This window comes from Tinamus guttatus, unplaced genomic scaffold (assembly GCF_059628265.1).
Source record: "Tinamus guttatus ecotype Peru unplaced genomic scaffold, ASM5962826v1 Tinamus_guttatus_pri_ptg000473l, whole genome shotgun sequence".
Classification (NCBI taxonomy): Eukaryota; Metazoa; Chordata; class Aves; order Tinamiformes; family Tinamidae; genus Tinamus; species Tinamus guttatus.
The window spans coordinates 252,072-272,708 of record NW_028289007.1 but is presented as its reverse complement, the minus strand read 5'-3'; the positions used below and the strand labels follow the sequence as shown (position 1 = coordinate 272,708).

At 36.6% G+C, this 20,637-nt stretch overlaps 1 protein-coding gene across 1 annotated transcript in view; it reads right to left on the bottom strand.

The window, feature by feature from the left end:
* Window positions 1-20,637, bottom strand: part of PDE10A (phosphodiesterase 10A) — a 171,949-nt gene that overhangs the window by 52,430 nt on the left and 98,882 nt on the right. Inside the window, exons 3-5 of the mRNA XM_088532990.1 lie at window positions 14,767-14,795; window positions 3,590-3,710; window positions 1,631-1,680 (exon numbers count right to left, since the gene is read on the bottom strand). Coding sequence (XP_088389116.1) covers window positions 1,631-1,680; window positions 3,590-3,710; window positions 14,767-14,795 — 200 coding nt within the window. The remainder of the gene's footprint in view (window positions 1-1,630; window positions 1,681-3,589; window positions 3,711-14,766; window positions 14,796-20,637) is intronic.

Sequence of the window (20,637 nt, the reverse complement as noted above, 5' to 3'; positions counted from 1 at the left end):
AGGCTAATGCATTACCAACTCATCACATGAAAATAAACACGGGTCTGGCCCAAAACCCACTAATGTCAATGGAAAATCTCACACTAGCTTCAAAGGACTTGGGATCAGTCCTTGTAATAACTATATGAAGAAAATTCCATTTTGGAAGATGCAACTACACAGCAGTGGTAAAGAAAGTCAGCATGTGTATGCAGTAGGTGGAACTTTCCGGTGGAAGAATTATATATACTGGGAAGCAAACAGGCTTAACTGCCCAAAAGACTATTTAAAAAAAAAAAAAAAGAGGGGAGAAGAAAATCCCATTGATCTAAAACGTAGAAACTAACCACAGCACGAATTCTCAAGCTGCAAAGTTAGTTTTGCTGTAAGAGGTTCTTGCTATTGTTCACCAGTGTGCAATTGCTGCGACTGAGGCTGGCCAGCCCGGTGCGCCCAAAACTCCCGGCTAACCGGTGTTCACAGGGGATGAACCAAAGGGTTATTCAAGTGAACAGTGAATAAAACAGCCGCAGTATTTACATACTTGTGCAACTCGCTTAGAATTGGGCCGATTCCTGAATAAAAAAATGGTTTTTCTCTTATAAGATGCAGTTATTAATTTTTAAAAAAATACAAAACCGGTATCCATTTCCAATTTTGTGAAAGATTTTCTTATCTTCTACCTCCTTTGAATTATGTACCATCTATTTTGAACAAGTGGTAAGTATTCTTAGGTCAGGTCAAAGTCACATGCTAGTCCACACACCTTCAATCTCATTTTCCATTATTTTACAAATAGTATTTCTTCCCTTTTACTGAATGTAATTATTTCACAAAGAGAAGAGGAAATTGGCTAATGGACTATATAAAGCTAAACTATTAAAATTGGCCGTGTATAGTAAGGAAACAAAAACAATGAGAAAAATATTTTCCTCTCTAGTCATCTCCAGTTAAAAGAATTTAATTTGTTTCTTGAACAAAAGAAAGGCATAAAACTGTGTCACAAATTGTGAAAATATATATATATATTTTTTTTTTGCAGACATTCAAAGCTACGAAATCTTGTATTGTGTTATCTGTATAAATTAATCTGGATATTTAAAATTCATTATTTTTTGGTGTCAAATAATAAAACAGCACATATGCTCCTAGGAATAATGTAGTGGCCTCATTGTTACTCTTTTTTTTCTGGACAATTAATTTACACAAAATAATGTAAATTATTTTGATTCATTAATTTTAAATGTACCATTTATTTCTCCATGTTAATCAAAATCTATTTCTGAAATTTTTGTTAACTCATTATCAAGTTGCAGCTGGCAAACAGATGAAAAGAATTCTTTATGCTGACAGCATATTTTAATAATGTTCTCCTTTTGTTAAAAACAATTAATAATGGGTCAACTCCAAAGATACATTGCTAAAGTCGGAGAAAGAACTGCACTATACCTGCAGAAAACATTTCTGATTACCACTATGTTCAATAAACTTCCACTTCACAGAAATAAACATAATATAATGTTAATATTCAGAACTCAGGTAGTATTTCCTGCTAAATGAGGTACAAAAGAAAATTAAAATGTCATCGTAAAAGGGGAAAATGCACTTGTAATTGTAAAAAAAAAGAAGCATCTAAATTCAGAATACTTACATTATTGCATTCTCCCAGGAAATATAGTGCAAATCCATCAGCTTTTGTAGCTGCCAAAGCAATAATAAAAGAAATAATTGCACTCAGAGGGAGAACCGAACTTACGCAAGTTCTCTGAGGTGAAACCACAGATGCAATTCCACTTAGGACAAACATCTAAAATTCTAAAAGTGAAAGTCTATTGCTGTGTCCCTTGAAACTTCCCAGGCCCTAGCAATTTAGAAGCACAGGATACTACTTCCCCCACTCCCATGCAGTGTATTCTAAAAGCTAATTAAAAATGACATCCTTATACATCTTATTCCTAGGTCTAATGTCTATAAATTCAAATTAGTTCATATGGCAGTATAGAAACAATGTAAGAGCATATAACTACAATATAAACAAGCAAATAGCACTATAATTTCCATGAGCAAAAGTAGCACTATTTATAGGTGGCAGGCTATATTTGTTTTTGGATAGAAAAGTATGGGAAAACAAAATGTTACAAATATTGCCATAAAAACATGTTTCAAAACAAACCCATTCTATTTTCTGCACCTGCCTCATACTAAAAACACTGGCACACCTGCAAGATGGCACCTCTCAGCATTTTTTGCCAGATTGAGATTGTTTTCTGAAATAGGATAAAATTTATTGCTTTAACTTTCAAAAGTTTAAAGCCAGTCAATGTGCCTTATTACAAAAATGAAAATTCACAAAATCAAAAGGGGAATGGAGGTCGATGTTTTCACTCTGTTTTATACAATACACTTGAGTCTTTGAGAATAAGTAAATCCTTCTTTTCAACAGTTAATGACTGTTATAACCAGTAAATGCATATATCTGACATCTCATTTTTAGGAATAAACACAAGAATCTATTCCGTACATTTCAGGAGAGTGACTCTGCTTTTGCAGATAATCAATCAATGGCTTTTCTGCATTTGTTTAACAGAAGAAAAAGAAACATCCTCTTAGCCAATTACTTACTTATTGTCACCTATGTCACACCTATGTCACAAAGTTCAGGGCCTGGTAATTTGCACTCAAATTTTAACTTTTTCAGTTGTAATATATAAACACTTTGAACAATAGAAGGTAAAGACTATAATAAAAGAATTTCTTAAACCTTATCTACTTTACAAACAAACAAATAAATAAATAAAAAGCCACTTGTAAAAGATAAGCAGCTCCTGTCCCTCCTAGCCTGTCACTTGCTGCACACCAACAAAACCCAGCTCTGATTTCCTGTGGGCTGACATTAATTTCCAAATAGCCACTTAGGGGAAAAGAGTAAACAGACATGGTCCTTTTGAAATGTTGCATATATAAACCAGACAATTATTTTGCCATTTTAAATGACAATGTAGCAGGGATAGGGATAATGTTTCTACAAAGCAGCTCAAAAGCTATACTGAAGAAAAGGTACTGATTCTACCTACTGAAGTCTGACTACATGTGCTCTGGTTAGAAAGCTCTACCATTTATACTTACTTTGTTGCTAGGAAAATTTTCTTAGCTTTTAATGATATATACTATGCATACCATTTCCTTACTAAAAACAGTACTTACAGACAGGAAAAAAAATAGAGTACTAAATTTATTTTCAGTTCATGAAAAAGGCCCTCTTCCATTATATATCTGTTTTGTTAAAAAAGGATTGAAGTATGCAGCAATATTATTGAAGGATTTTTTTTTCGATATCAACTGCTATACCTTCACAGCCAGTAAAATCCATTTTGTGGTTCATTTTACAAGGGGCTCTAATTTTGCAATTGGATATACAGCTCCCAAGCAGAAACCTGCTTAAAGCCGGTCAGAGATTCATTGACATACAAAAGCCAAGCTGGAATAAGTTAATTCTGAGACAAGAATATAGTTATCCCTCAAGGCTCATCTTTATTAATTATACCACTAGGAAGCGTGCTGAGCACTCAAGCTAAGCAACAGCTTGGAGATACACGATTCTCTTTCTTACCTATTTTAATGATGCTGCTCAGTTCATACAAAAGTAGTTGGTTATCTCCTCCTGTATCCAGGCGCTGTTCTATGTAGCTGTTCAGTTCATACACTACGCCTTGCATATTCGTGTCCTGATACTATCGAAGCAAAAATGAGAAAAACATTTTAGAATAACTCAGTTGTATTTTGCGGTTTTTAACATATATTCTTATTTAAAATAAAAACAACAACACACCGAGATACCAATACTGAGTCAAGCTCAACTGTCCTGCACCAGCTGCTTCTCAAGGAAGAGGCACGGGGCTCCGCTCTGTGCTCCGGTAGTCGTGTGTTCAAAATGCCCCGAGCAAACCACAGCACAACTACTGATTGCCTAAACTTGGCCACAATCACGTGACAGCTCAAGAAGCAACTGAGATGTGACAAGCAGAAGGCGAGTAATCCTCACCTGCTGCCTCTTAAGATGCTACTCCAGGAAGAGTAAGAGACAGCTGGCTACCTTTGCCAGCATCTCCCACCTGGAATTTGTGACCCAAATGAGGGACCTGTGGGCAGCATCAGAGCTTTGAGGTGATAGCTCAAGCATCCCCATCTTTGAAATGTTCATTGCTGCTATATTTTTCAAATTATACCAAAAATCTCTAGGATAGAAATCACACGAGCCAAAACCATAGCAAGTGTTGTGGCATAATAGGCATTTGTTTTAACCAAAAACAGCCAAGAGCAAGAAAGATTACAGAGCAATTAGGATACAGATGGGAGCAATGAATTGCTTGTTGCAGATACGGTGAAATAGTATAGGAAAGGAGATACACCCTCCTTTCAGGTGCCCAGCTCCCCTTCAGTTATACAGTTCCTCAATCCTGAAAATAGCTCCTGAGCAGCAGATAAAACTGTCAATAACAGTGCATGCGTAGTGCAACAGCATCACTGACAATAATTTCACAGAAAGTAATACTTGGCAATAAGCACAGACTCATTACCCTGCCCAAAACTGCTAATGAGGTAATTGAAGAAAATAGCATGATCAATTATTTACTCAATGCAGTGACGCAGTAAATTATGTCACTTAAGCTAAAAAGGAAGCTGGTGATATTTAGATGAATTAATGTTGCTTGAAAGAGTAAATCTTATTCTCTCACTAATTCATACTTTACAGCCAAATATAATATAGACCAGACTAGTGCAAGCAATACTGTGGAAAATGCCATGCAAGCTGTAAGTACCACAGTGTCCCTACCATTCCCACTTCTATACATGAGTACTGTAACTGCTTCCATGTCTGCAGTTCTTCTCCACCTTTGGGCATACATGTGCACTTGACAAACACTAACACATTAGACACAAAACTTGCACAGCATATCCCTTTTTTATTATTATTCCCACTAAAACTTTCATGCATTTCTGCATGTAACAGTATGCCACGAATCCAGGCCATATATTTGATACACTTGGTTTCTTCCTTTCACAAAAAGCAAATGCTTGCCAAATAATACCACTTTGTGAATCCTTCAAATTAATCAGATCGTAATCTTGACCTAAAAACAGTTACCGCTGCCATCCAGAGGGACCTGGACAGACTGGACAACTGGGCGGTGAAAAACCTCATGCAATTCAACAAGGCCAAGTGCAAGGTCCTGCACCTGGGGAGGAATAACCCCAGACACCAGTACAGGCTGGGGACTGACCTTCTGGAGAGCAGCTCTGCAGAGGGGGACCTGGGCGTCATGGTGGATGACAAGTTGACCATGAGGCAGCAGTGTGCCCTCGTGGCCAAGAAGGCCAATGGGATCCTGGGCTGCATTAAGAAGAGCGTCTCCAGCAGGTCGAGGGAGGTGATCCTGCCCCTCTACTCAGCCCTGGTGAGGCCACATCTGGAGTATTGTGTCCAGTTCTGGGCTCCACAGTACAAGAGGGATGTGGAGCTGCTGGAGAGAGTCCAGCGCAGGGCCACAAGGATGATCAGGCACCTGGAACATCTGCCCTACGAGGAGAGGCTGAGGGAGCTGGGCCTGTTCAGCCTGGAGAAGAGAAGGCTGAGAGGGGATCTAATCAGTGTCTATAAGTACCTCAAGGGAGGGAATGAGGAGGATGGTGCTGGCCTCTCTTCACTGGTGGCCACTGACAGAACTAGAGGTAATGGTCACGAACTGAAGCACCAAAAGTTCCACAAGAACTTAAGGAAAATTTTTTTTAACACTGAGGGTGACAGAGCACTGGAACAGGCTGCCCAGAGAGGTTGTGGAGTCTCCTTCTCTGGAGATCTTCCAAACCCGCTTGGACGCAGTCCTGTGCCACGTGCTCTAGGTGACCCTGCGTATGCAGGGGGGTTGGACTAGATGATCCCTAGAGGTCCCTTCCAACCTTAAGCATTCTATGATACTGGAGCATATAATATAAGCATAACCCCATCTTAACACATGACACTATTAATCACTACAGACAGACGTTTAGAATTGTACAAGACCTAGGATATCAAAAGTGTTCTCAAGACCTACCATATCCAAAGTGTTCTCGTTGGAGAACAAACATAATACTTAGTAATTATTTCTATAAACTAACACGATTATTAATTTTTTTAACAGTAATATAGATCATGCTCCATACACGTATTTATGACTCGGTTAAGTCTTGAGCTTATAACACGAAGTGCCACTACCATTATTAGTGCACTATGATGTCTGGTGACCTTCCATTTACAATTGACTGTTCTCTGTCATGTCTCGTATTTACCACTGTATAGATTTTCAAAAGAAGAAAATAATAGTACCATTTCAGAAAAGTAGCATTTTTATGAATGGTTTCATAATGCCATTTTTATGAATGGCTTTTTACCTACTATACAGCCGTAAGTAGCTATATAACAGGAAAATGATGAATGAGAGCCTACGTTGTACATGCCTCTGAACCCAGATCTGGACAAGGATATCTAGCCACATACCCTAAACAACAATAACTAATAGAGAACAAATTAATTTACTATAGGGAAAAAGTGCCTTTTCTGGACTTGGAAGTGAACACCTTTCTCTCCACTTGTGATGTATGTTCAGGATTTAAGTTCAAAGGCTGAAGCTAATACATTAACAGGAGGGATCAGCAAAAATGAGTCCACGGGCAGAACAGCAGTGGCATAATAATAACTTTCACCACAACCAAGAAGCAATTCTGTGTGCATAGCAATTGCACAATAAGCTATGGGTCCTTTATCTTCACCTCTGTTAACATATGCTTGCAAATATTTTATAAACAGGGCAAATCACTGCATACATTCATGTTACCAAAAAAAAAGGAGAGGTATAATGAATACAATATATTATATTTGTAAGATGGCAGATTTCTGTATTTCTGAATCTACAACTTAACAAATTAACTAATCGTGTGAATTAGATCAACCACCAGCAAACGACAGGCAATTAGTCTGTCATGTTGCAAAATATCCTTGGTTTTTACTACAGCAGATTGAAAGAGGTTGACCTGCTGTTGGGTGTTTAAGATTGGATAACCACAGTATTTTTGGTTGAAATACCGCACTATATTTTATGAAAACATAACTTAAATGCCAAAAGAAGCTACGAACAAATATTGGTAAACACTACGCAACTGTATGTATTTGGTATGAAACTTACTTTAGGAAAGTAGCTCCTCAAGAAATTCAACATAATCAGCAGAAAAGCATACTTGCCACCAAATACAACACAAGTACTGTTTCTTGATTAGTCATGGCAGTTTAGTTTGCAGTTTAAACCACAATAATACTTAAATCCTTCTAATTAATCCATTCTTCCAATTGTTTGTGCTTTCCATTTAAAATTCAGTGTCTGCAAGTATTTTGTATTTACCTTATTTATATCCTATTTTTAATAGCTACGTACATCATACTGCTATAAAAAAGAACTAATAATTTGGAAGGAAAATCTTTTATAAACATTGATAAAAGAAGGGAATTTTTGCAGGATCTCATAAAAGTAGTTTTAGAGCTATTTTCCTTAGAACCTAACGTTGCAAATAGAAAACAGCAACCAACTGTGACAGGCTCTGCAATACAAACTTGTTGCTTTATAGACTTCATAGCACATGATGCTATCCATGGGCTGGGAGTTGTTCAAACAAACCAACAGCCCAGAACTGCAGCCGGCATCTCACATGGACAGACGCTGCCACACGTGCTCTGGGCAGCAGAACTTCACTGGGAGAAGCCTGAGGAGAAAAATCCAAGCCAGCTGCAAAACACAGGGGGAACCGACCACATCCAGGGAGATCCTCTTGACGTCTAATTTTCGTCTGTGGTTTAAGGCATCTTAGCTTGGTTTCAAAGTACTTCAGAGAAAAGCAAGAGGCAGAGCTTTATGTCAGCTGATGGAGGAGGCCTCCAGCGACAGGGCTAAACTACAGGCCTAAATGGAGGAGGAGCCCTTCTGGGAGTGCGAACTTTGTTACACAGGTTACATACTCCTGGGAGCCCGCTAATACTTCATCAAACCACCTATATTTACGTCAATAACAACTTTGGGACTTGCAGGTGCTGAATCACTTTAGTTCAATACACTGCTTTACATGAAAGAACATCCTGAAGATGTAACTGGATTTCATTTCAAAAACCCAAGTCATGAGATCTGAAATGTGACAAGAACCTGTATCCACACTTCTTTAATCTTCGCTTTAAAACTGTCAGCTATTCCCTTTCCTGCAGAAACTAAAGAGCTGCTAAGCCACCAACTAGCAAAATCTCACCAATTTCAGACTTTCAGATGCAAGTTTTCTTCCCTCTAAACATAAAGTCTCAGCATATAGAGTCACCAGCAGCAGAGCCATGAATTTAAGGATGAACTTTAAAAAACAAAGCAAAACAAAGCACACACGCTCACACACACACAAAAACTGTGAGAATTCATTGCAGTTTTAAATGTCTGGAATATAGAACATTTGCATTACACATAATTTAATCTAAAATATTTAAAGCTAGATATGTTTATGCAGTGACGGAAGTATGAAAACCCTAGTCACATATGAAAGCTATCAATGACATTGATATCTGCTTAAAAAAAGAGAGAGAAAAAAAAGCAGCACCTTTGGGCTTTTAAAAGTAATCATTGCGATCACAAAAATGAATGAATAAATAAACTAATTAAAGCCTTTTGCGGAAATGTCTTAGTTTTCCCTTACTTTCTGGTAGTATTATGAAAAAACACAACATATCTATAGTTATCAGTCTGTTTTTAAACTCTCTGTATGATTTTCCAGTTGTCTCCATAACTTAGACCATCAACTTTCTTCAGGAAAAATTATTAATGCTAGCCCCGTGTACTTTCTTTTTCTTTCTTTTTTTTTTATTTAAAGGTACACGGGGCTAGCATTAATCATTTTAGAAAATTAAAAATATAAAAAGCATTAATAAATAGCATTAATAATTTTTAAAAAATAATAAAATAAAATAATAATAATAATAAAAAGAACTGCAGTGTTCTACAACTACAATGTAAACTAATTGTCCCCAAATTGTTTATTTGTCCACGTAATATAAATAGATTTTTAAAATGAAGTACAATCTTCCTACCTCAAAGGGAACAGGATTAGACCTGAACATCTTGGTCACCAAAAAGCACTTCCTTGAAGGCATAGGCATCCCCATAACAGATGTCTTGTTTAAAAGAGTTTAAAAGATTACGTAAAACATTTATTCCGCATGTCATTATACTTCCCCATACATCAAGTACGAAGCTTCCGACATCTAAGTTAGTAATGGAGAAGCCTAGAACTGCAAGTATCACAAGAGTCACTTAGATTTTTATATGGTAATATTGATTGTATTTTAGGTTAGTGGTGTTACTGCACCTATGATGGATATGGGATATCAAGGAAGCACTATTTCCAGGAAGAGCCAAAATATTTAATTAAACAAATGAAACACGAGGAACTAAAATACACGTCAGGACTTCTCTTAAAAACAGAAAACAATAGAACTACTTGTTTTCTTCAGGATGGAAATGCTTAATGGAGAAATATCAAACCCTCAAGACTGAAAAATGAAAGGAAATGTTCTAAGTAAGGTTACAGCACTGAGCTGGCTTTCAAAAGAGTAGTGAGCTTGGAGAGGAAGCTCAGAAAAATCTCCTCGATCCTAAATTCAGAAGAAGTAAGGAGGGCTGGCTTGTTTGAGCAGTTTTGTTTAAACCTGGGCACTGCAAAGCAAGAAGCTATAAAGAGCAGACTTTGCTAAGATGATTAATTTTAATGCTTTTACATAGCCTCAGAGAAAACTGCTTCTACACGCATTTGTCTGACGTCTATTCTTCTTGTTTTGGCTGGAGAGGACATGGGTTTTAACTTGCTCAGTAAATAAAGTTTAGCATTGCAGCACCATACACAGGTATTTATGAATTGTTTGTTCCCACATCAAACGCTATTCATGACAAAACCAAACGGGGCAAATACAAAATGACATTTGGCAGGAACACGCTCTGTTGCTATGTCAAAGGATGCAAAACTGATCTCTCTCCACGGAGGAGGAGAGCGTGGATTTTGAAGGTGCATGTTCCCCAGCCTGGCTACACAGCAGATTTTACAAGCCTTGGAAACATCTTTTGAGGAGAAACTCCTTATCACATAGCCACTGTCTGCAGGCACCCAATTCTAATCTTTCCATCAATTCCTTCATAACTATCGAACAGTAACACTGAAATAAATTGCTTCACAGGTAACAGGAAAAATACATAATACAAGGCAGAGGCTTGGCTTAAAAGAACAGAACATTATGACTACACAGAAGGAATCATATAAGCAGTTATTAACTGTAAGGGTCATAAAACTGCATGAATATCTCAATTATGCCACCTCTCTGGATTATGCAATAAAAAGGGATAACATCAATTAACAGCTTCATATTAACTTGGCAGGGCTGAAGAGTGCTGCTTTTTAAAAAAGCTTTATAGACAACGTATTCCCTCCTAATACTTGACTTACAAGCTCTCTAAACACATGGTGTATAAAAATTCAACTTTCCCATTTACCTACCACTATTGCTTATCACACAAGCATCATATTCTGAAGATAAGGCCTGCAATGGTATTTATATCATTTCTAAAGCCTGATCAGTTTTTGCATTCCCTTAACTGATTAATTTATTAAAAATATTCAGTCCTGGGACAGTATGAAAATGTTTAAATCCCATTTTACATAAACGAACAGTACAGAGCATGAACTGTCTTTGCTAGTATGCCATTATAAAAAAAGACAAAAACTTTTATCATCAGTCACACAGAGAATAGACATGCAATTATTGCAACTATTTACTGAAAACATACTTGCTAATTCTGTAACTGTCAGTGACATACTGTGCTGGGTGCTAGCCGGTGCCAAGGGAGCTGCCAAACGCTCCAAGTCCAAAAAGGGGAAAGGAGAGGATTAAAGTATTATTGCTGTTTCCAAGAATAAAGTACTGTAAATGTGCTAGGCACTTGCTAGGTAATAATCTTCTGGTGTTTATATGGTAAACTTTTGCAAAGTGAATTGCTGTTGGCATTACTAGAGTTTGCAAAGCAAAAGTACTTGCCAAAATGCAGCTTTGCTAGAGGTTTCGTTCAAGCAAACATGGAATGGAAAGTCATTAACAACAGGGAATGAACATCAGCTAGTTTCGCTGTGATCATATCAGGAACACTGAGTATTTTTGTTTAAACTTCAAAATCCGAGGTACAAAAGAGTACACAGTGATCATGGGAAACTTAACAGCGTGTAGAACAAAATCCTGGCCATAGTTCATGTAGAAATGGGGTTATTTTTGCCAACTAAAAAAGAATAATATGTCTTCAATGCACAGCATTTCATAAATATTGTGAAATAAATATGTCCTATTCTAGATATACATGCATCCAAATGCACTTAGTGCTCAAACCCACCCTTCTCTACTTTTTTTTCCTTTAGCATATAAAACAGGATAGGGCATAGAAGTCAGGTCAAGTTTTCTGCATTAGGTTAATATTTGGTTTTCTTTCTGAAATTCGTCTTGCCCAAAAACCACTTCTGTAGCTAGGTGGGATCAGCCAACCCACATCTGCAAAGTAAGCAAGCAGAAGATATTCAGCATTTCCAAGGAAGCTCCCAATGCTATGAAAAAAGAGTCTCTCACAACGTACACATATTTCATAAATATTATAGTCTAGGATACAGGAAGAGGTTCATAGGTTCACTGTTTGGTCACAGATGCTTATGAGACATTTTGTAACCGGAGCTCTTTCCATGCTAACACCAGCCTACAGCAACCAGGGAATCCATTTTTCCCCTCCTCTTGTTCAGGAATTATATCAAGTCAGTCTAGGATATCTTTACATATAACTTCTGAATGCCAAGATATTGACAACATTGCCATCACTAATCTTAATTGAAAAATGAAAAATAATTTTTAAAAATCTATTCTACAAATCATAAAATGAATGAAATTTGAGAGCTTCACTTTTTTCACTTTTTTTCAAAAAAACATTAATTAAAATACTAATGTCCAAGACTGTTAACTTTTATTTTATTCTCGCTTTTCACTTTGCTACTAAGCTTCTGAAAGGCGGCCAAACATTGTAATTCATGTATTACACCATTCGTCAGAAGTGTCTCTATTTTTGACATGTGAGCATCAATAAAATCCCTTGACAACAGTTAAAAGTTATTCCAATAATTCAAAAAGTAAGAGATTTTAAACCAAAGTGCTAGCTACCATTCATCACATTGCATTTGGCTGATAAAAAGAGAGAAAAGGCAAGATAATGACAGAGGTTCAACCTTTAGAGCACGTAGAACAATACTAGAATGATATGAAGTATGTGTGAAAACAAGCAATCAAGGATTGAGGGAGGCAGTGCTAGTGGTTTTAAATGAAAAATAACCTTCCTATTAATTATCTTTCAGCACAACAGAACAGTATTGAAGCAAGTAATGTCAGAGCATATGATCATGAATGCTTCATTTTAATGCAAGTTTTTATTTTGCCCAATATTGAAAGATGGAAGAAAAAAGATCTAGCTACAAAAAACACGTGTTAAGCAAATTTCTGCTTCAGTACTTAAACAATACAACTTTTAAAGTTAATTGTTGACTTAATTCAGCAATAAAATTTGCTTTCACTAACCTTTTATTTTTGATTGTCAATGATACAGAACTATCTATGAAGAGATTTTTTGGAAATATTATCAGGAATTAAAAACATAGGACTTACTAACTTTTAAAGCTAGTACTTAATTACTTTAAAACTTACGTTTTTTAAGTAAGCATGAACATAACTTGTGTCTGAAAAACTCTATTCAAACCCTCCAAATTTAAATCCTAATTTATATCCAGATTTCAATTAAATTTGCATCTGGTTGACCTGCTGCTGAAAAAAAAGTGAGTGTACTACAACAATCTACATTATTATATTATATAGAATATAATATATATTTTTATATATAATATATGTAATATATATATTATATATATATATATATAATACATAATATAGAATAATATAGCATATATTATTCTATTGCAATATTGTAACTCCTCCCCCCTAAATACTATCAACTAACAAGCATACATCGATCTGTAATATCATGCATTAGTGAATGTCCTCATTTAGGAAAAAAACAGTAATGTAGCAGGATATTCACACGAAGTATACAAAGATTGATAGCTTTAAAATAAAAAGTCACTTAAAACGTCACTTCACTTTTCCATATGACATTCATTTAGATATAAGACAGTTTTGCATCCCAATATTTCAAGATTTGAAGCGACAGCCAATCTTCAGGAAAAGTCTAAGCTAATATTTATGATTCTGAAAGGCAGAAGGTAGCTGGGACCAGTGTGTCTGAAAGACAGAGGAGGTGACTACAATCTGAGGGATTCAGAGTTCCAGAATATGCTTTGTATCTTTTTCCTCCTTTTTTTGCAACATCAGTTCAGACTTCTTAACGTGTTTCACAACTCTGTTTTAGAGCTTTACATAGAAGTTTGGATATATTTCTGTTTATGTAAATATTAAAAGGAATTTTCTTCCACAGACATAATTAGTGCTTCTGAGATTATTTTTGGTAGATACTTATTTTGAACCAAAAGAGTTATGAATAATATGAACATATTATTTATAATAAATTTTGTTTGCCCCAATTGGCATTTACTCACCTGTCGTAACTGCCAAATATTAAGGAACTGGTAAGGGTGACCAAAAATGCATTATAATGGAAAAAAAAATCATCTAAAATCTCAAATCCTTTTAACAACCATAGCACACCACATACATGGAGAGTATCTGATTGCATTAACTCCTTCTAGGTACCATTCAGTCTCTTTTGTAGTGGCAAACCTTAGTTCCCTCATATCCCAGCCTTCTGTCAAGCCAAGGTTCCTATTACCAACCTATTTCCATTCCTTCCATGTCTTAGTAAAACACTGCCCACTGAGAGAAAGCAACACTATCTGCTTTTGCAGACATTCAACAAACTTTATTTTCATCCTATTCTGACAAGGCTGTATTTACCCTGGAAACATAAAATATTTCATGCATAAAGTTCAAGAAGGGGAACAAAACAGAACTATGATTCTACTTCTGAATGTTGCAAGTAGCCTATACAACTTATATGAAGTAATATTCAGGCCCCTCATTCTGAATGAACACGTAACAAGGCAACATACACTAGTTTCTAATAGATCCCTCTAGATAGTCCTCAATCATAAGCCTACTCTTAGAGGATATCAAACAGATATAAGATTAAAGTCAGGAATCTATTGCTGAGCATAGCATTTTACATTAGATTTCATGTAATACGCAGCAAAATACTTTTCACTAAACAAAGTAGCTCATCAGTAGCACAGTGTATCTCCAAGGTAGTAATTAGACAGGACACACTCTTCCCTTGTTTCCTCTTGTTATGCTTGTCATCTTTCAAGGTAGCAATGCTGATTAAAGTAGGCCAGAGTCACGCCTAAACTCAGAGTTCCCATGATTTTCCCAGTTTCTGTGAAGTACTGTTTTAGAACTGGATCATGAAAATCACTCTGACAGAACTCTAATTCGTTAACGAAAAATAGCCTTCCATCTTTACAGACAATTAAGTGTTCTTAATATTTCCTTCTTTATTAACTGCTCTGTAAAATCATCTCAAGCGAACAGTGAGCCTCAGAGACTTTGCACTTGTTTCTAGTGAGGAGAGAAAACTAAGCAGCACTTACCCTGCTGACTTCTTTAGGAGTCGATTCATCTAAGAGGAAACAAAACAAACAATTAGGCACTCTGGGAATCTTCTAGATTGAAAGAAGAACAAGATACTGTACTTCAAACAACTTTTGTGCTGTTATACCAATTTTTTCTAATATAGTTGGATAAAGTAATAGAAATACCCACCTACTAAAACTAGAGGCAGTTCAAAATTAGGATGAAGTACTCAAGAAATATTTTCTGTATTAAGAACAACAGAGTATTTCCTACATTTCCTAAGTCAGTTCACAGAGTGACTACACTAGCAGTCCCCAATTCACACTCATGTATTTATATAACAGCTTGGTAAGTAAAATACTAGAATTACTAGAATTTCTCCGTTTGAGAAGAAGATATGCCAAAGATATGCCACCACTTCCTACACATACAAGTCAGTGGACTTCGACTTTCTGTTCTAAAGATCAAAGAAGCTATTCTTGTTCACTGCTTTGAATGTGGAAAAAACCCTTGTGCCTCTAAGACTGTAAGAATATCACTGATGTCATCTGGTATAGCACAGTAAAAACACAAATTACAGGGGTATATATATCCCAGTATGTTCTGTTCTTCTAAATGCAAACCTATTTTTATGCATTTATTTCATGCAGTAGTTTAAATATGTAATAATAAATACAAGCACCATAACAGAGCATGGACTAAAATATTATATGGTACTTCGAAAACAAATAAAATAAAGAGTATTTGAATGTCACAGATGAAGCTTTCAGTTCAAAGATTATGGCTTGATGACTTGAGAAAAGGAGAACTTTGGGAGACAGAAAAGCATGAAATACTCTACTAATACATTTAATAGAAGATTTAGAAGTTTGTCCAGTAAAATGGCCAATCCTTTACTACATTAAAAGAAAAGGCCTAAATGCCTGTTTTTTGTTTTTTTTTGTTTTTTTTTTTAAGCAGAAATAAAGGAAGATGCGTGACCCCATGAACCAGGAATGTCTTGACTTGCCTTCCTGGAATTGCAGAATTTAAGGCTCAAGAACATGTACAGACAGGATGTGTACAGAAAGTGCTGATACCAGCTTGCTGTATTTGTATCTCCACCGCACAATTACCATATATCATAAAGTGCAATACTTTTTTTACAGTTAATTTCTGTGAGCTGACTACAACGGAAGTCATTGGAGCAACAAATTATTTTGCTGACCAGGTTTCTGTCAAAAAGTGGAGTTGGTTAATACACAAAGGTAACATAGCAAGAAGCCTGAAGAAAAATACCCAATTTTTGCATACCTCTTCTATTTTAAATGCCATAACTTCTGCTTAAGTAGTACAAATGCATGATTTCCTGTTTGTAAATCAGGTTCTAAACCTGTAAGAGCTGAAGCTTTCTAAGTAACAGATTACCCAATAAAATACACTCGGAGACATTAAGCACTAAAAAGCACCTTGCTCTGGAGTTAAATCTTACAGAAAAATTCTATTTTTGAATAGGAAGGTACTCATATATTGGGGGGAGGAACGGGGGGGAGTGGAAAATGGCCAGATGGAGATCTTAGAAGTGTCAATACAGAGGGAGAAAAGAGAAACAAAACTGAGGGAAAATAGCCATTTGTGCAAGAACCCATCAGAATGCTCCAGCCACTAGAAATTTTTCAGCTGGAGCTCACATTTTCTTAGGTATCAAATTCAAACAATCTTGATGCACAAATAAGTGTCCACGTCTGCCTCACACTCCCTCTCTCTATTGCAGTTCACAGAATTAAAGAGGACAGGGTTACTTTTTTGTGGTACCCTTATTAACACTGAATTGTACAAAAAATCTAGCTTATTTAATTCTTGCACTCTTTTCCAAAATTTTAACAGCATAAAAACAATCTGATGACCTCTTGAGAAGAAATACAGGTGCGCACACACACATATATGTAGATTTATTTTGTTATTTGAGCAATTGGGCCCGCGAATCATTCCTATTACAACTTGATGTGCGTGTAAATGGTAACTCCCCGAAAATGAGGACGGCTCTCAGCAGGCTCCTTCACCACCTCGGCCACGCCGCTCACTGGAGGCAGCCCCTTACGCTGCCGGTTTCTAACGCTGACGCACCGTGAGCCACGCGGCAGCCGCTCGGGAGGCCGCGCGCCGGAGCAGGGGCCCGTCCGGGCGCGCAGCGCAGGCGGCAAGGCGCTGAGCACAGCGCTCGGGTTTACCTCGTGTTGTGAGCTGCAGCATCACCCCCGTGTCTTCTTAATACAGCTGGATACAACTTAATACAACTGGAGAAGCAGGATAGTGGGAGGGGAACAAAACTGATCTCAGAGATACTCCGGCAGCCATTTCATGACGCAACGGCCTCCGAAATGAGAAGCCGAGCCTCTCCCCCCTTCCCTTCAACCCAAGTAAGTAGACCCAAATCCTGTGCCAGCACTGATGTTCATTCACCCCAAAAAAACTGCCTCAGTTCACTGAATTTACAGAAAATAAACCACTGTCCAAACTTTCAAAACCATGCAATTACCCAACACTCACAGAAACAAGTTACTCTCTACCTCCATATCTTTGCAAATATTCATATTTAAAAAGCTCTCTTCAGGTATTAGTGCCATCAGATGGAGTTTACAGAACAAAGAGAAGGGTTCGATGAGAAGATTTGCTGTTAAGAACAAGGTTACAGCTTAACAGACACGTATCTCAGCTTTACCACGTGTACAGTCATGACTGACATCTGTACAGCACACTGCACATATACATAGTATTTGGTAGGGTAATTAAAGACAATGTCCAGTCAGGAATAGCACCAAACTTAACTGAAAAATGCAGGACAGGAAGAAGCAGAAAATGAGGAAAAACTCCATAGTAAGATTGGCTTTTGGTACCATATACATGAAGACAGTATTTAGGGGTTTGGGAAAAATAGATCATACGATTGTGTAATAGGTCACACGAATGGGAAAAATTCAACATTTGATTTAGTGAAACTCATCTCATGCATATATTTTTATTAAAAAATTTTTATAAAGGTGCATTATTTTCATTTTTGACATTTTTCAAGGTGCTAGGCCATGGTAGCCACAACTTGAATGTAAAGCAGGCTTTCAATACCTCAGATATGCTATTCTGATATAGTAAGTCAAATGCCTAGTTAGTTATATCACAAGAACTCTTTCAGAAGAGCAGTACTACACTTTCTTCCTCATCTTATGCATTCTCTATTCTATGTTATTAAATACTAGTGCTTGTCCACTGTTGCTGATGATGACAACATATAACTTGTTAAGATTAATTGTCTATGAGATCCCAGGCAGCTATTCAGTCACATTTTCCTAAGGAATAGTTTCCCACATAACAGATGTTAGACTGACCTAATAATTATTCTGTGCAAAATTTCCTTTAGGTTCCTTTTCCTTCAGCTAATAAGACACAACTTGTTTTGAATGCAATTAAACTATCATAAAAACATTAGCTACTTTTTTCCATGAGAAACATCATACACCCACATCTCGATGGAAATTCCAGATTAATCTTTACCTAATCTGAATCTACAAGGTTTCATTTATTCCTTTGGAAAAAAAAAGACTAATCAGTCAGTCAGATTACTTGGTCAGTCTGTTCTAATTGCAAATTGCATCCTTATTTCAGGTACTCTGTGTCCAGCGTCTTATGCCTTCACTGAATTCAGATCTTTCCAACACAACTTATATGAAAGTGACTGAGTTTCCTAAAGTGGTAACCATCATGCACACAACAAAAATGCTACAGCTATCACCTAAAAATATTCTTTTAACTCAGCATCTCATCTACAGCACCTGAACAATTCCACAGACTTTCCAAGTGTCTAGGTTTACACTGATACTCCAGAAGCACGTGTGATTTGCTTTCAGAGGCAAATTTAGTTTGTTTAGACATATTAAATTAATATTGACCCTTGATGGAATGAAGCATGAGTTCTGTCTTTTTGACATCAGCAGTAAGATCAAAAATTTCTTAAAATTCCTGAAAGAACCCCAAATAACTCCCCATTTTTTAAACAATAAAGTAACATTCACCAGAAAATAACAACTTATGAACCAGGACTTTATTGCGGATGGCTGGCAGAGAAAGTTACCATATACGAGGTGTGGAAAATGTATAAGGAAACAGGGAACTACACAGAGTAGGAGCCAGAACACAGTAAATCTGGCTTTATTAGAGAAAGTTTGGAAGTCCACTTATTTCTATGACTTCAGAGCTAATGGAATTGATACATCACATGAGATAATTTTGCAGGACAACCACCTAATCTGGGCAGCAATTTCCAAAGTGACTGTCTTCTGAATGTACAAGCCCTTCTGAGAAAAGAAGTGAACCAGGGAGATTCAGATTTTGCTCATTTCTGGATTTGCTGGTAGCAAAACACATACTGACAGTAGCTCTGCAAAAAAATTGCATTAGCAAAAAAAAAAAAAAAAATTCTCAGATGTGCATGTTGTGACAATTTAAGCTAATCTAAGGAAGGAATTTCATCAAAACAAAGACCAGAAAATTACTTTATAGTTATCACAGACTTATCTTTCCCACTGTGTTTAAGTAATTGAACGATGCGTGTACATCTGAATTTGTGAGATGATTTCTTCCCTGCATTAGCTAAAATAGTTTCATAAAAATTTGTAAAATATCTCTCAAGTTGAATACACCTGAGAAAAAGATCGTGTTGGAACCTGGTGTCTGGCCACCAGAACTTTGTTTCTACTATTGAATATTTTTCATCAGGAGAGGCCATGATTGGGTTTTATGACAGCCAATTACTTAAGACCTTATTCAAGATGACTGTTGAATGAAGAGATTGTTAAAGAGATTATCTTGTCTATTCTATCAGTCAACAAGGTGCAATCATCACGTTTTATTACAGGAATACCGCCACTAGACAATGGGCTAAAGATCATAAATTCTTCTTAAATTCTTTTCATGCTCATAATGCTCACCAGCAGTTTGAAAGCACATTTTCTGGGCTGTATCGACCACTCCTCTTGCTTGTTACTCAATTTAGTTTGGCATTCACTGTGTCACTGTTATAGCCTGCTTTCTTTAAATCTGATTACAGGTCCTGCAAACATGTTTAGTGAAAGATGTCTCTCACTCAACAGTCTTGCAATCATAAGGTATCCCTAAAGCTAACTGGTATTTCCATATCTCAGAAACACGAGTTTCTGAACAGTGCTGTGCTGTTCTCTCATTACTGAATAGGGACTGCTTGCCTACTTCTGAATGTGTTTCAAATAAACTGCACATAGGTTGAAGTGTAAGATATTCATCAGGCATGTTCAATAAGAAAAATTACATAGTTATTTGCTTAATGTATATATCTCAGTAGTATTTGAGCTATTCAATTGAAATCACCTGAACTGCTACAGCACACGTGGGAAAGTCGCAATGCTTTATTTATTAAACGTTTTCGCATTTCACTTATGCATAATAATCCAGGCTTGAAGGGATCAGGAAAAGAGAAGCAACACTACTCTCTAAGCAATTCCCGCACAGCTCCAACCTGGGAAAGCCATATTAGATCCCACTCATTGCTAGAGTCATTAACTTTAAAAGCAGGTATTATGAGTACTCTCTGGACCTTGCTAGGCCTCTTGGCTTTGGCTTGCTCCTTGGCATGGAGCAGTGATTTAAAGGTTTAAAGCCTGAAAGGGCTGGAAATGTCAGCAGGTTCTCAGCTTCTGGAGAAGGAAATCGTATATGACTCAGTAATATCAAGAAAATATAACATGCTGATGACAATTATAAGATTATTATGTAAGCCTTGAAGAATAAAAAAGGACAACCAACATTTTTATTTTCCCTTATTTCCTTCTATCTTGTTCTAATCTCTGCCTTTTTGCTTTCTGTGTTTTCGTGTCTAGAAG